General features: G+C 44.6%; 2 protein-coding genes across 2 annotated transcripts; both read right to left on the bottom strand.

The window, feature by feature from the left end:
- Nucleotides 1-4,089: 4,089 nt before the first annotated feature.
- Nucleotides 4,090-9,305, bottom strand: ska2 (spindle and kinetochore associated complex subunit 2; the record flags this gene model as incomplete). The annotated part of the gene is made up of 7 exons (XM_079214360.1): nucleotides 4,090-4,676; nucleotides 4,773-4,899; nucleotides 5,418-5,460; nucleotides 6,319-6,393; nucleotides 6,669-6,845; nucleotides 7,446-7,538; nucleotides 9,273-9,305. The coding sequence occupies 7 exons, from the start codon at nucleotides 9,303-9,305 to the stop codon at nucleotides 4,550-4,552; spliced, it is 675 nt and encodes a 224-aa protein (XP_079070486.1). The 3' UTR covers nucleotides 4,090-4,549.
- Nucleotides 9,306-10,841: 1,536 nt separating this feature from the next.
- On the bottom strand, nucleotides 10,842-15,092 carry tiprl (TIP41, TOR signaling pathway regulator-like). The gene is made up of 8 exons (XM_079237641.1): nucleotides 15,047-15,092; nucleotides 13,973-14,100; nucleotides 13,507-13,686; nucleotides 12,760-12,859; nucleotides 12,542-12,673; nucleotides 12,290-12,385; nucleotides 12,099-12,161; nucleotides 10,842-11,541 (listed from the first exon to the last, which is right to left on the bottom strand). Exons 2-8 carry the CDS (start codon nucleotides 14,095-14,097, stop codon nucleotides 11,410-11,412), a joined length of 828 nt encoding a protein of 275 aa, XP_079093767.1. The 5' UTR covers nucleotides 14,098-14,100; nucleotides 15,047-15,092; the 3' UTR covers nucleotides 10,842-11,409.
- Nucleotides 15,093-15,304: the final 212 nt, after the last annotated feature.

The raw sequence follows: 15,304 nt of genomic DNA, 5'->3' as shown, positions 1-15,304 counted from the left end.
ATGTGTTATATTCATGTGTTCATGACGTTCATTTACGCTGAGTTTGAAATAATGAATGTGCTTTTAAAAGAAAGACGCTCAAAATATAAGCAGGCATACATGCAGGCATCTATATAAATGTTTATTCTCTTAATCAAACTATTGTCTCTCATTCATTTGTGTCATTTAAGGTTTACTGTATGCTTTGGAATTCTCATTGTTAGTTTAAATACTACATGTTCTCACTTTTTCATGTATACACTGAGATTTCACAAACTGTTTGGTCATGGAAATTTGGTTTAAAGTCCTGGAAATCCATTGGTCGAAATGTGTATGAACCCTGAGTGTTATTTGTCTCCTCTAGACATCCTCCAGTTCAACAGAAAACGCAGACGTTACAATGGAGGTGTGCCGGCCAGCAGCTCTACTGTTAGATACTCGCAGCACCAGTAAGTCATTGAGACTTCCCCACATTGAAGTGTTTGCAAACCAGTGGAACTCAGTTTCTCTGTTTGCCCCCCCAGGATGTGAGAGCTTCCCAGACAGTGATGAGAAAATGGAAAGTGGTCCCGATGTCAGTGGAACACAGACTCAGTCTACAGCCAATCCTAACATGTAAGGACACTGACATGACCCTATGCACTTTGCGTTGGACAGTGGGGTCGCAGAGTGTAGTGTGTGTGTGTGTGTGTGTGTGTGTGTGTGTGTGTGTGTGTGTGTGTGTGTGTGTGTGTGTGTGTGTGTGTGTGTGTGACGGGGATTTATAACTAGGACTCATCTATAGCACGATGAGACCAAAAAGACAAGTTTACCCAGGAGGATACTAACACTTCATAGAATGAGACGAGATGGCGCTAGGTGAGCTAGCACCACTGATTAGCAATATGTAAACTGTCCCGTTGTGTACGAGACACCAGGAAGGTTGACGTCCATGTGTCTATCTGCTTTATGACCCATATTTATCTGTTATACACAACATATACACATTTCATAAAGGATTCAGAACAGAATATAATGACATTTAAAACAGATGTATGCTGTGTTCTCCTGCAAACTCAAATAGTACATTAATAAACACTTTGTGCTTGTTTCTAACTACATTATAGGGTTATACGCTCCATCCCTGAGCAATATTTATCCTTAAAGGCTGATATTTCTGTGTGTGTGTGTGTGTGTGTGTGTGTCTTCAGTGCCCAGTTAGGCGTGACTCTGCTGGCTGAGCTCTCCAGCATCACAGACTCTCCAGCTCAGCCGCAGAAGAAACTCCACGGTATCCGTGGTAACGGCAGAGCCTCGCCCTGTTACAGTACCCCACGCAGTCCAGGTAAAGCCGCACACGATGGGACCTTCAGTGAAAGAGATTTCACTGTTTTTCACAACATGTCAATTGGGTGCTGTACTCTAAATGTTTTCGACCGACTGATAATTCCAGGCGGTGACGGATCAGATCTCTAGAAGGTTGAAATATGCATAAGAAATGTACTTTGGGCCGCTATCAACGCGTCATGGTCACATGACATTTAGCCCGCATCACTGGGGACATTTTGAGCTTTTTTCTTTTACATTTTGGCAAGGGTGTGTTTTCTCCAGCATCAGATCATGCACTCTGTTATGTCAGGTCTTCTAAATTGTGGTTTTTAGTATTTTCTACCAGATTGAGACATTTTGCACGACGGGGCAAAAACATGATTGACCTGGTTTCCACTCAGCGCATCACTGCTGTATTGTGTGTTTAATGCAATGCATCAAAATCTGTGTCGTTGCTAATTGTTGATATATACCAGACTATGGAAAAATCCATTAGCATTTAGAAAATAATTCAATCATTGTGTTCTTCATTAAAAAAAAGGAAGCGGAAACTTAAATCAATACATCGTTTTTTATGGTACTTTTAAGAAGAGGACATTTTTGTCGACGCAGAAGAGTGAAGAAGGCTTTCAGGAGAAAAGTTGAACTCACTAAAGGAAGAAGATAAAGGTCATACGTGACGGCTGCTCGTGTTGTTTTGACAGACGTACACCGCCGTGTGATGACAGGCATGAGAGAGGCCGGTCCCTTCTGCAGGGACGGGAGTTTCCCACCAAGAGACGGCTCAGTTAAGGTGACTCATCTCACTGGTGTTCTTCAGAGGACTTGATCCAAACCCTTCTAACGGGTCAACTTGCCTCCTTTTGATAATGACCCAGGTGGCCATACCACGGACACATATTACAAGTTAATACACTCAAATGTTCTTGCTTATATCACATGAATCCAATTCCCTGATCATACACACTTATTATGTTTTTAAGTGTTTTCTGTATTGTCTGTAGAACTGCATACATGTTTAAGAAGATTGACACCGGACCCATACGGCTGTTCATTCTTTAGCCCCCCCCTTATAAGGCAGAATCTGCCAGCAGTCCAGAGGTCTTCATCACGGCCAACCAGGAGAAAGAGCTGGTAGACCTCGGCTCTCCCAGCTTCATGGCCCACAGAGGCTGCAGCGCTGAGGAAGACGAAGGAGAGGCGGAGGGAGCGTCCAAACCAGAGGAGAGGGAAGAGAGGCATGATGGAGGCAGTCAAAGTCAACGGAGGGTGTATGTGGAGGAGGAGGATGGTGCGCAAGAGGAGCTCGAGGAAATGCAGAGAGAATTACAGCTGGAGGGCAAGATGGGAGGAGAAAACATGGAGATGGAGGAGGAAGGCAGTGAGGAAGAGGAGCAGCGTGGCTGGTGCGACCAGCAGAGCGGTGAGAACCCTGTGAAAGACTTCACAAATTATATTTATGGGTTCCTCATCAACAATAGAATGTTATTAAAAAAAACTCTGACACATTGTTAGTGGGTTCTTCTAAATTGCTCAAATATATATTAGACATTTAACAGAAAACAACTAAACTCTCAAATACATAAAAAAAAAATGTAATCCATATATCCCTGTCACCACTTGTTTTATGCATTTTACTTTGTTTTAAAGACGTAGGGTCAGAGGTAGAGGTTGAAGAGGATGGTATTAATGACAAGAAGGAGGAAATAGGAGTGTTTGGCAGCGGTGAAGAAACGGCAGACGCCGCCTCGGTTAGGATCGGTAAGCACCAGACATGACGACGGGACAACCCGCCCACGACTCGGCCTCTAGTTTGATGGGGAACAGTATCGCAGTGCCATAGCTGACAATCACTCCAAAATACATAATTTCTTGGATTGGTTTGTCCACTCAGGGGAGCTCGGTGCCGACACAGCAGCGGCAAATCAGGAGGAGCTCCGGGCGTCTCAGGAAAGTCCCAGTTTATTGGAGGACACCAACAGGTGAGGGGCAGCAGCTGTGTCCGTCTCGATGCCTCATACACACAGATATGAGTCATGGCGGCTGCGCGTGTTCTCTTTTCTCAGAGCCCACTCGACACTAGACGACGTGCTGCTGGGCCTTGGGATGGAGGGCACCGGAAGGAGCCCCGCCACAAGCAAAGGGGTCCGCGAGCTGTGAGTGTCCAATGCTGCTCAACGCAAATTCAATGCAGATACTAACCGACAGCAAAGAGAATCATGCAGGAAAAAAAACATTAAAAAAACAAATATAGTGATGGAGTGCCTCCCGTGTCCAGGTGTGAGTATTTTGAAGGGCAGAGTGGTGGCGATGAAGGACACCCGACGGGAGACCACGCACACACCGTCAGCTCCAGCGATGACTCAGCCACCACCTGAAAAGGCAGCCTCCGCCGGCGGACTCGAGCTCGTGAAACACCTGGGCTCCTGGCTTGTGACCGCTGGTCACGATTGTAATGACGCACTCAAAAAAGTCCAAAGTGGGAGTTCAGGACCCGAGTGTTTCCACAGCAGGACCAGCGCCTCGTGAGCCTGAAATGTTCTTTCATGTTTGTTGCGTTTCCTGTTCTGGACTTCACAGGGAGGTTCGGTTCGTAGCGCACTGTTACTGGTTTGCTGGAGTTTTGTTTTTTAAGCTTACGGGTTCGTTATTCTGGAATGTTTTCCAGATCGTTACTTTAACAGCTGCTGCGGCTGTGAATGAACTGACCTTTTCAGTCAGAGCTCTTATGTATTGTATTGTTTAAAGATTTGTTTGGAAATCCTTTTTGACGCAGGCAGAAAAGAAGTCCCTAACGAACCATCGGGTTTCAGACAATATTTATTTTACATTTTGACCCTTTGGGAAATAAAAATCTTAACAAAAGACACCGTCTGGTTTTAAAGCAATCCACTTAGAAAACCTCTGACAGCCCAAACGGCTTCCTCCTCAGAGGAAAGATGATGTTTAATCCTTTAAACATCTTTTCCTCCTGAACACAGAAAGGCCCAAAGTGTGAAGGACACTGTTGTAAGCTGTTAGCCCATTAAATACCACTCCTTTGGGTTCTGTCTTGACTGATTGATACAATCATGCTGCAGTACAGTACAGGAACATCAATATCCCTCATAGGCAGCCGCACGAAGACATACATCAAGAACTGACACCACTAGACGTCCGTGCATTTATCCACAACTCAAATTCTATGACTTCAATTTGAGAGTTATTTGTGTGAGCTGTAGGAGAGAGAGAGACGATCTCCTCACTCCAGGGGGATTCCCCGTCACGCGGCGAGACGAACGAGGCCCTCCCGGTCCAACTCCACAAGCGAGAGGTGCTGCAGGACCTTCAGCTTGGCATCGCTCACCTTCATCTTCAGCTGCTTCATCTTCTGCACGCTGAGGGAGCCACTGCAGAGGACAAGAGGACGCCCGCAATCACTCGGGTTTGATCGGGCAGAAATATCAACATGTCTTTGTGCACAGAAACACAGAATACAGTCCTACCCGTCTTTGCTGAGGTGCTGGTGCAGCTGCTGGTAGAACACGTTGAGGTCGGCCAGCTTGCCGCTGGAGCGCACGCCGAGAGGAACCGCCTCCAACATGGCGGCGCTCACCTCCTCGTACTCGCGGCCTGTGGACGCACGGACAGAGGCGTCAATCTTAAAGATGACCGCAGTCACCTGATGGAAGTGTGGAAACTACAGAGGGACATTCCAACTGGTCTGAACTGACACTAGAAAGGGTCCGTTCACCTGAACTACAAAGACGACAGCTTTGGATTTACTCGTCAAAGTTTTTAGATATCAACCTGGAGGTGAATTTTAAAAGTCCACTGAAACAAAAACCTCTAAATCAGGCGGCAAGTGTCTTAAAGCAGCATTCTCTCTCCTAACCACCATTGGGCGACTCCTCTGGTTGTATAGAAGTCTATGAGAAAATGACTCTACTCCTCTCTTGGTTAATTCCCTCAGTAAACATTGTAAACATGAGTTCATGTCTCAATCACTAGTTTCAAGTCTTCTTCAATACAGCATGATGTTCATTTAGTAAAGTATGATCCATTTAGAGTAAAATCCAGTCTGGACCACGCTGGTGGACGGACGGACAGAGTTCAGAGCAGAGCACAAGACCTGGAGGTACCAGACTCACTCAGTGGCTGCTGGTGTCCAGAAGCTGCTCCAGAAGGAGGAACCTGAAAGAAAAACAGCAGCTGAAATCATCACGTGACCTCGACCAGATTGTCCAGATTGTAGCTGTGACTTGAGGCTGCTGCTTGTGGAGCAGGGCATCTCCACACGACACGCATGGTTAGCACATGTGCTCTCACGTTATACCGACTTTAAGAGTCAAACCCAACATAAAAAAAAGATATAATTTACATTTAAATTCTATACAACGGGTATTTATCAAAAATAAAAAGCTGGCATTCAAACCCATGGCTGAGTCTCACATAATAGCCAGAGGCACGGCCATGTTTGGTGTTCATGGACAGATGTTTCAAATAAAAGTCTACTAGAAAAATAAGACGATTAATGCCTTTGAACAAAAGAAGGCTTTAAAGATTGCTGGCTGGGCCGTGATAGGCGTTTTGGAGGCGATCCGTCGGCCACGAAATCATGGAGGGCTTTCAGAAAGACGTATTCGGAATCCTCCAGCCCTTGAATGAGGGGAAACTTCCCTAAACTTTAAAGGAACAAACGCCCAGTCCACTGCAAAACCTACTATGTTATACAAGTCTCCTCTTAAGATGACTAGGCCGACAAATCATCCTGAGTAGATCATCCGTAAAACAGTTCCGCTTTACTGAATATAGGCATATTTACATATTCACAGTTGGGAGCCCTACATCTAGAATGCTGCGGCCGATTAACTTCCGTGAATTTCGCTACATTCTCTACAGGGAAGGGTGGCGATTGGACTCATTCTGGGGGGGCGGACCTTGAGAGGATCGCCTCCCGCGGTGTGTGTGTGTGTGTGTGTGTGTGTGTGTGTGTGTCTTTGTCACACAGGTTAGCAACAAACAGATGGACTTCTGGGCGGTGACTCTCACCTCTGTTGTGATCTCACTGACAGCTAAACCCAGGAGCTCTGCTGATTCCCGCTCTGACTCCGTCAGTGGCTGAACCTGCAGCGCGTTGACAAGGACACAGTTTATACCCAGAGATGCAATATATTTATGTATAATAAAATATCATGCATGGTTTTTTTTCCTGCCACGTCAAACTTCTTGTATTTTACGATCGTTATGTGATGGTTTTCAGAGACAGATTCTGTAACGTTGCTGGCCTCCTTTATGGACCAAAAGCTCTTTCACTTCAACAGCAGATACTTTCCACAGTTCTTTGTAATCAAACCCACCATCTACTTCTCAAAGGCTTCAGAACATGACGTTTTTTTTACCTCCACTTCCGTGGTCTGCTGGAAGCGCTGCACCATCTCCATGGCGCCACCGAGGTTGTTCCGGATGGAGTCCATGGATTCCTTCTGCGCCGCCTCGATCTCCTTCACCTGCGAGCACAGCGCCGCGTGCTTGGCCTTGATGGCCCTCAGGTTCTCCAGCATCACCGCTGGGTTCTCCTGCGGGCACAGTGTCGGTCAGTTGGCCCAGTTCAAATGAGAGAAAGTATTTCTCACTCAAAGTGGGAATCATGCTCCTTTTTGGGGGGTGATACAAGTAAGTATTGGATAGCGACTGTAAAACAAAGCCAGGTTCTCCCCAGTTGTGTTTCATTAGGAGCTTCAGTGATCGTTCTCCAGCACTCAGATCACAAAGCTCAGATTAATGACCAGCTTTGCCTATTTGGAATCTCTGATCTCAGGAACGTGTTATTACCAAGGAGGGCTTATGCAGTTTGGTCTGATACCTTTTTCACGTATATAAGGAGAGACGCATAACAGGAACTAAATATTCCTACTTATTATAATATGAAATTGTGCTGTGCCATTGTTGACTCGTTTTTTTAGGTGAAAAACATGTACAATTACATACATACACACACATATACATATGTATATATATACATACTGTGTTTATAGTGGAGGTCATCAGCCAGAAAGCCACTGACAGACGACAAATACTGCCACCAATAATCAATATATATCGCATTTAAAAACTACTGCAGCTTTGCCTCGAGTTGTGTAAATTTGTAAAACAACAGCTGGTATCTCAGTCATTACCTCGGCGGGACATCCCGTCTCCGCTGCGCTTTTGATGAAGTCCAACTTCAGCCGCCTCTCAATGTATTCCAGGTCCGCCTCGGACTTCAGGAACTGCAAAGACACTCTGCGTTAGTACACAAACTGACACGGCCTCCATCGGCTCATAAGTAGGGCTGGGTTTCTGGTGGAAGTATTACAAATGTCATAAATAACTTCTAAATGGAACAGCAACGCAACCAGTGAGGATTAAAAAGAGGTTGGAAGCAGGAAATGCGATCCAGTGGGTTCAAATACAGCGATCGTGGTCACAGTGGTGGTTGATGGTGTTTTCATTAGGTGAGATAAGCTGTTAAGGAGGCTTATTTTCTGAAAAGCAGAGGCTGGGCAACATATCGATATTAAATCAATGGTGTGACATAAGGCTCAATATTGTCTTAGATTTTGGATATGCTAATATGGCATAAGCGTTGTCTCCTCCCTTAAAGACTGCATTAAAGTAAAGTGATGTCATGTTCTGAATTTACCAGACTGGTCTAGCGGTTCATTAATCCCACATTACAGTTCATTATTGATCAAATATCATGTTGCATTTCATACAGTGGAGACATGTGAAGGTGGTCGGTGCAGTTTTCAGATGCTTTGACAATACTATTGCACTGCTAGCTGTCTTGATACAGTAGTGCAATGAAGTCAGAGCACCCGCCAACAGCCGCAGCCTCGGGGGCCACTGTCCTTTTTCTTTACATTGCACTGCTGTTTTCCCCTGGCAGAGGCCCCAGAGAAGTACATAAAAGGGCCCACTGTTCAGACAGTAGACGGGCTTCATCAGAGTGGACGGCGGCGAGCGTGTCCCGTAAACAGTGTCAAAGGGAACCCAGTTAGGTACGGACGTTCGTTGTCCCCAGAGGATGAACCCTGAGACTCTGTGGGGCCACTGACTTTCTACATGGATCGACTCTAAATCCATGTTCCTTCAGGGCCACCAATGAGGTGCACGAACAGCTCAACACTTTGTTTTGGGACTTTCCTAGTGGGAGCACTAGCACACACTGAAAAACCTGCTCAGAACCCAAAGCTTGTGAGAGGGACCCCTGAGCTGATTTATTTGGTCAAAACACTGTACAGCGTTTTTATAGTGGCTCAATGCATGTGAGCTGCTCACTACAGATACATAAATTCCCATTAAATACATAGAGAAGTAGCCTGCGGACGTTATTGTAGACTTGTACAAAAAAAGAAACGTACATCTGGATCAAACATATTGTGTTTTGAGGCTAAAACAAGACGTAAACATGTTGCAGCTGTCGTGAAACATGTATATTGTCCCCCCGGACGTTCCCCTGACCCTGTGTGCGTCACTGCGGAGCTGCGGCCCGGCTAACGTGGCGGGGAGCGACCGTTAGGACGCTGCGATACAGCCATACTTCATGAGGGGACCAACGGCTCTGTGCCGGTTCTAACGGCGGCCATGTTATTACATTCTGCGGGCAGCAGGAAGCCGGAAGCGGAGCATAACGCCCGACGTAGTGGTCACTGTTCTAGTGGTACTAATTAGCGTTAGTTAGCTCGAGGGATATACACCTGGGCGTAATATTTACGCTAACTATTCACGTTTTCCTCTTTGCGGTAGCCGGCTGAATGGCGCAAAGGAGTTTGAATTGTTTTATCAACGCAAAGAAGGAAACCGTGACCCGGCTGTTCTTCCTGTGAGAGGATGAATAACTCGTCCATAATGAATGAGCTGCTAATTGTCTGTGGAATCCTTTCAACAAGGGTACAACAGCATTAAAAACGCATTTTCAGAGGATGAATATGGCAGAAAATATTGTTTTACACCGGGCTTACCATCGCCTCGAGCTTTTCAACTGTTGTCTCCATGTTGAATAGTTCTCAGCCCGACGCGGGCGCTGTGATTGGCCAGCTGTCATTAAAGGAGAAATCCGATTGGACCGCCGTGAGAGACCAGAGCACTGTGTGCGCGTGCGCCTGTGCGCCATATTGGATTGCTGCCCGTCAGTTTTTGTGTAATGGCTGCATTTTATTTTCTCTTCAAAAATACTTTATTTACAAAGTGTCTTTCACCACAGTGTTTTACACATTTCACGTTTGAATTGTCTTCCATTAATGGCATTAAACTAAATCATAATTCTGACTTTTTTTTTTAATTCACTTATCTCAAGTTAAGATTTAGAGTAGACTTTATTTATATTTATATATATATATATATATATATATATATATATATATATATATATATATATATATATATATACACATACATACATATATATATATAGGATTTAAATCACCAGTCTCTACTTTATTTATGATGCTGTGGTTCAGTCTTGAATAATTTTTTCCTCTTGCATGGTCTATCAGTAGACCACAAACACTTATAACACTTTAATCACTGTTGGCCACTTTAATTACGTTCATCTGGTGCAATATATAATACATTTAAGTACTTTCATACCCTTTTTTTTAAATTCCGTCTGTATATTTAATATTGCTACAGTATTCTTCTTTACTGTTTATTTATATTACTAATCTATACTATATTGTAATCCTGCAATTTCCCCACTGTAGAACTAATAAAGGATTATTTTATTTAATCTCTTATTTTATCAATGTTATATGGGTGCAGTTTGTTATGGTCACAGAGTCAGAGGGTTCAGGACTTACTCTGCCCAGCAAGTCTGCTGCTGTAAGAGAATTGAACCCTCGTCCCCAGAGCAGTGATCTCTGAACCACGAGTCTGAATGCCTGCATCTCCACCAGCAGAACGCACTAATCCACCAGGTGGAACTGAAACAGTTTTATTTATTTACACTCATTACATCATATTTCCCACAAAGGATGAGCCAGCGCTACAGATAGAGGCCCAGATGAATGGACTTCCTTTCCAGTGAATAACCAAAGACAAACACTTTGCTACCTTGTCTGTGACAACATGCCCCCCCACCAAAAAAATATATTTCACTTATGAGGTATTTCTCCAACTGAAGACAGCTCACAAGTAAATATCTTTAATTTCTTAAAACAGCTTGTCACTGTAGTTTTTTTAACAAATGTTACTCAAATGGGAGGAATTAGCGTATTTGTTGGGGACTATTTCCAGTGGCGGATTAATCCACATTTGTTTGTGTGTGTGTGTGTTAATGAAGCAACATGTCATCTAGTGCAACAGTTTGACTCACTGGTATTTTTTATCCATAATTCCCCCTTAGGATTATACTACCATTTCGTTTAAGTCCTAATTCCTATTTCCACATCATTTCACACCTCGATCACAGCGGCTGTCGGTCAACAACTCAACATTTATTTGGGATGACATTTGATAGGCGTTGTGTTGGAATTATTCAAACTATTATTATTGATAACGAGTAGTACGCTGTCACGAACAGCAACACCAGCTACATTTGCACAAACAGAATTTATTTGGCCATATTGAAGACATATTCACACAGATTCTGGAGGAGCTCTTTCACCTTCCATAAGTCACCGTAGAAAATAAACCAGACATATTTACAGACATGTTTTGATGACTTTTGACTTCAGAAAATACAGTGCTGTTTCAGTGTAGCTGTTTTTTCTTTTTTTTTACAAACACATTATCGATACACTAATATTACAAGCATGGACAGAGCTACCCTACCGAGCCTTTCACGTTGAAAAAAAAAAAAAAGCCTCATTAAACAAAATCAGTTCAAATATGAACGGAGCCAGAAGCTAGGCCGAAGTATTTAACTGGGTTTACCGTTTCTCTGATAGTACGGCGCGTCGAGCTGCACCGGGAACACACGGACACCGTCGTGGGAGTTTTAAGAACACATCATTTTAGTGATCACATATAAAAACTAGTCCTGTACAGATATTTTGAAGGGGGAAAATCAATGTTAGTTATGTTGCTGTGGTTTAATGTGGTTTAATACTACGATTCCCATTTTTTTCATCATGCAACACGTGGATGTGAACGCGGCGGTCACTGGAGGACGTCGTTGACAGCCGTCTGAGGCTGCGTGGCAGGAAGCTCCAGCCTCTCGCTCTCGGTCAGCTTCAGGGTTAAGTGCTGGGCGATCTCGTTAGGATCCGTGTACAGTGCGGCGGGAACATTCTGAGGAGAAATACATGCAATACATCACGGGAGTTTGAATGCACGTTCTATTAAGGAAGGCTGAATTATCGTCGTTAAACCAAAATAGTGATATTCAAACACGTGGTTGCGATGTAGAGTTTCAGTTCTTACGTACATTTCCCTGGATTTAGGGCGTTTATGTGTCAATAAATGGTAATGTTGGGATTGTTTTTTTAAAAGCAAAACATTGGGAATACACAAATGTGTTATACAAATATTGGCGATGGGGAGTCGACCCCTGTGATAAAAATGCATTCGTTAACAACTTATTTTTCCACGACAAAACAGACTTTATGTGAGAGAAGCAGAGGTGCCACTTTATAACGTACACCTGTAAGATCGAATTTAATAAATACTATCTTTATAAAGATTGAAAAGCAGCACTACAGGTAAGAGGGAAAACATGCATCTTTGAAATTGGGGTGTACCGTCCCTTTAAAAAAGGTCAAGACTGTATTTTTAGCTGAAAAACATGTCTATCTTTGTCAAATATGGCCTGTGGCTTGTTGTCGACTGCGTGACGCGTCGCCGCTCACCTTCAGCTCTGCTACTTTGCTTTCCCTCGTGCTGAACTCTCGCAGCATGAAGTCCTTTCCGGCCTGGAATCACAAACAGCAACGCCACAGTCAGCGCAGACATCTTCAGCCACGTTCACACCATATGACTTGCCCATTGTAAAAAAAAACTAAAAGCACTATTTGGTCCTGACTGGAGGCCACCAACTTGCCTCGTGATACAGTCGCGTGTCGTTTATTCGAATCAGCACTCCGTCCACTCGTAGGAAGAAGCGCAGCAACAGGAAGAAACTGGTGGGCATCACTCTCTGCAGCAGACACACAGCGGCATGTTACTTAAAACTTGTTAAAACACCGCGGGCTGCTGCTGCTTCGGCCGTTTGACCGGTTACACAGACTCTGTCCTCTCAAGCGGGACTGAACCTGCTGCTGGTTGCGATCGTTAGTATCGTAATTGCACTCACAATTTTGGCGCTGATCATCGAGACACCGTGGTCGTGCAGCTCGTCTTCGAACAGCAGCACCTCGTCGAAGAACATGATCTGTTCCCGGGCCTTCAGCTTCTCCATGTCGATCTTTTCCGCCGTCTTGGTCGCCTTCGCATGAACGACACAGAGAGAGGGGATAAACACAGGTAACGCAGAACAAGAAGGTGTGGATGAACAAACAAAAAAAGACCCACCTTCATCTGCATGCTTTCTCCTATGAGGGTGCCTCTGTAGTCGGTGGTGTATGTCCAGTCGTACGGTCTCACCACCTCTTTGGAGTGTTCAGAATCAGCTCTGGAAGCAGATCACAGAGGTTCTTGTTCTCACTCTTTGCATTTCTGTTAATAAGGGGCTTTTACAAAAATATATATAATCACTTTTCAACGCAACACAAGGAGCGTTCCTCCTTGAAGCTGTTATTTCCTTTTGAAGCAACGTGGTCTGGAACATCACACATGTAAATCACTGCTCCAGGATGAGAGCCGACCTCTTTCATTAACTAGAAAGGTGCAGTCAGTAGAGTGCAGCTCTCCTACAGGAGAGTCTGCAACGACCTCTGCTGTATTGTGTGATCGAATTAATACAACCCACAACTGGCTAACCCCCTCCAGGGGCAGACGCAGGGATGCACACTGGCTCGGACACTGGCTGGCACACACACACACACACACACACACACACACACACACACACACACACACACACACACACACACACACACACATAATTTTCCTGGCGGAGATGATAATGACCCATCACAATCTGGTACCAAACTAATCTAAAACTTGTTTCTACGATCGGCATTACTGCACAGGATGTTGAGAACAGGTGAAGGTTGCAAATTACTGTATGTTACCTTACAGACTGTCATTTATTCTACTTCTTTTTTTAAGTGACACATTGCGCGTTAACCAAACAATCCCCTTTGGGCGCTCTCTTGCCTGCTCTCCTGCCATTCCTGCGCACAGGCCACTTTGACGGCGTCCTCCATGTTGTTGACTCTCCTCAGGGCATCGATGGCGTTGAACTCGATGCCGTAGCCGTCCGTGTGCTGGATGCGCAGCACGTTGTCCCCGAACAACATCTCCGGTAGGGAGGGCATGTTTATCTCCTCCGCTAACCTGGAGAGGCAAAGAGCAATTGTTGACGCCTATTCATTCAATTAGTTGACATAACTGTATGTAAAGATGCTTACAGTGAGTTTGCAGGAGGATGAAACTAGACCAGTACTGAGCTCTGCAGGTGTACGGGGAGGCCTATAGTGCCATGTTCTTCTGGCTGCACTACTGTACATCAGTGCATAATTGTATACACACTTCAATAATAATAATAATGCAGATATTGTTACAGCAAAAGGGCAAAAGATGACATCATATCTGCTTCCTACTGTGCGGGGAGCCATCTCACCGTTCAATGTCTTTGGATTTCATGATGTGGTTTCTGGCAGCAGTCACCCTCCACGGTCCGAAGGTGAAGTCCTGCTTGCTGCTCTTGAAGCCATGCGACATCATCGTGGACAGAGAGGCCAACATCAACTATATAAATACAAAAAATAAAAAGAGATTGGCTGTCTGTCAGGTGTCTGTGACCACTGTGCCAACATGCAAACCACGCTGACACAGAATGGGTCTGATGTTGGTGAATGTACAGGTGGTGCGATGCAAAGATTTGTATATTAGTCAGAATGTAGCACAACAATGGAAGTGGAAGCAGTGTTATTGTTCATTTAAACGTGGAAGCGCAATAAAAAGATGTTGTCCCTAAAATTAATGAATAATCGTGATCTCAATATTGATCATCATTGGCCATAATCGTGCAGCCCTAGGTGGTGATGAGTCTTCTGTGTCTTGGTGAACACACACACACACACACACACACACACACACACACACACACACACACACACACACACTCTCGCTCTCTCTCTCTCTTGATTTACACTGATTCACAATCAAATTAATTAATTTAAAAATGAATGGCCATTTAATTGACCTACACATCTTTAAAACTAAACATTTAGTTCGTCCACTCGGTTCATAAATTGGTGTGTTTTTTTTTTCACCTCGTCAGACACGGAGGATAAACATAAACACACACACACACACACACACACACACAGACACACACACAGACACACACACACAGACACACACACACCATTAACCGTTTATTCATTCACAACATTCACGTTAGCCGGTTAGCTCCTTTAAACCAGGCATGTAATTAATGACAACTCTAATCAAACTTGTGGAAGTCTCGGCTGCTAGTGTTTCTGCTCATGGGGCATATTGTTCAAATATGAGAATATTGTCTGACTGGAGCATCTGCTTTAGCTGCTCGGAGAACGTTACGCTACTTCCGGCAAACACAACTCCCAGAAGCCGGCCGGACGTTGAGACCAACCGTCGCCGACCAGAAACACTCCAAGTCGCCACGACTGTGCGTGAGCGCGCGCGTTAACAGAGCGAAAAATCTGTTTACCTTGGTGTTGTAGTCGACTGTTAGCTGTCATGGAGGCTACTCGAGTGCGCCGCTGTAAACTGTCCGGTTGGTTTTGCTACGCTCACGCTGAGGGTTCCGTTATTTCTCCGTGGTGTCCATTTCCTGGTGTCACCGTCCGTCCGTCCCCCGCCTTGATGGTGCTGCATTCTGGGTAGATCCATGGCGGGCTTGATGTGATTTGTATTGCCCGTTGTATTTTAGCAATTAACATATTATTATTATTGTTGCATTGGTGGC

The sequence above is a fragment of the Taurulus bubalis genome (assembly GCF_910589615.1).
Source record: "Taurulus bubalis genome assembly, chromosome: 2".
NCBI lineage: Eukaryota > Metazoa > Chordata > Actinopteri > Perciformes > Cottidae > Taurulus > Taurulus bubalis.
The sequence above is the reverse complement of the archived record's forward strand: the minus strand, read 5'-3'. Positions and strand labels throughout refer to the sequence as shown.

Excerpts from the sequence above, each read along its gene's own strand:
- tiprl (XM_079237641.1), bottom strand. The coding sequence starts at position 14,097 with ATGTTGGCCTCTCTGTCCACGATGATGTCGCATGGCTTCAAGAGCAGC. Across the intron at positions 12,860-13,506 it reads CAGGAATGGCAGGAGAGCAG|AGCTGATTCTGAACACTCCA; the intron begins GCAAGAGAGCGC and ends ATCTGCTTCCAG. Across the intron at positions 11,542-12,098 it reads GCAAAGTAGCAGAGCTGAAG|AATGTTCCCGCCGCACTGTA; the intron begins GTGAGCGGCGAC and ends ATTTCTCCTCAG.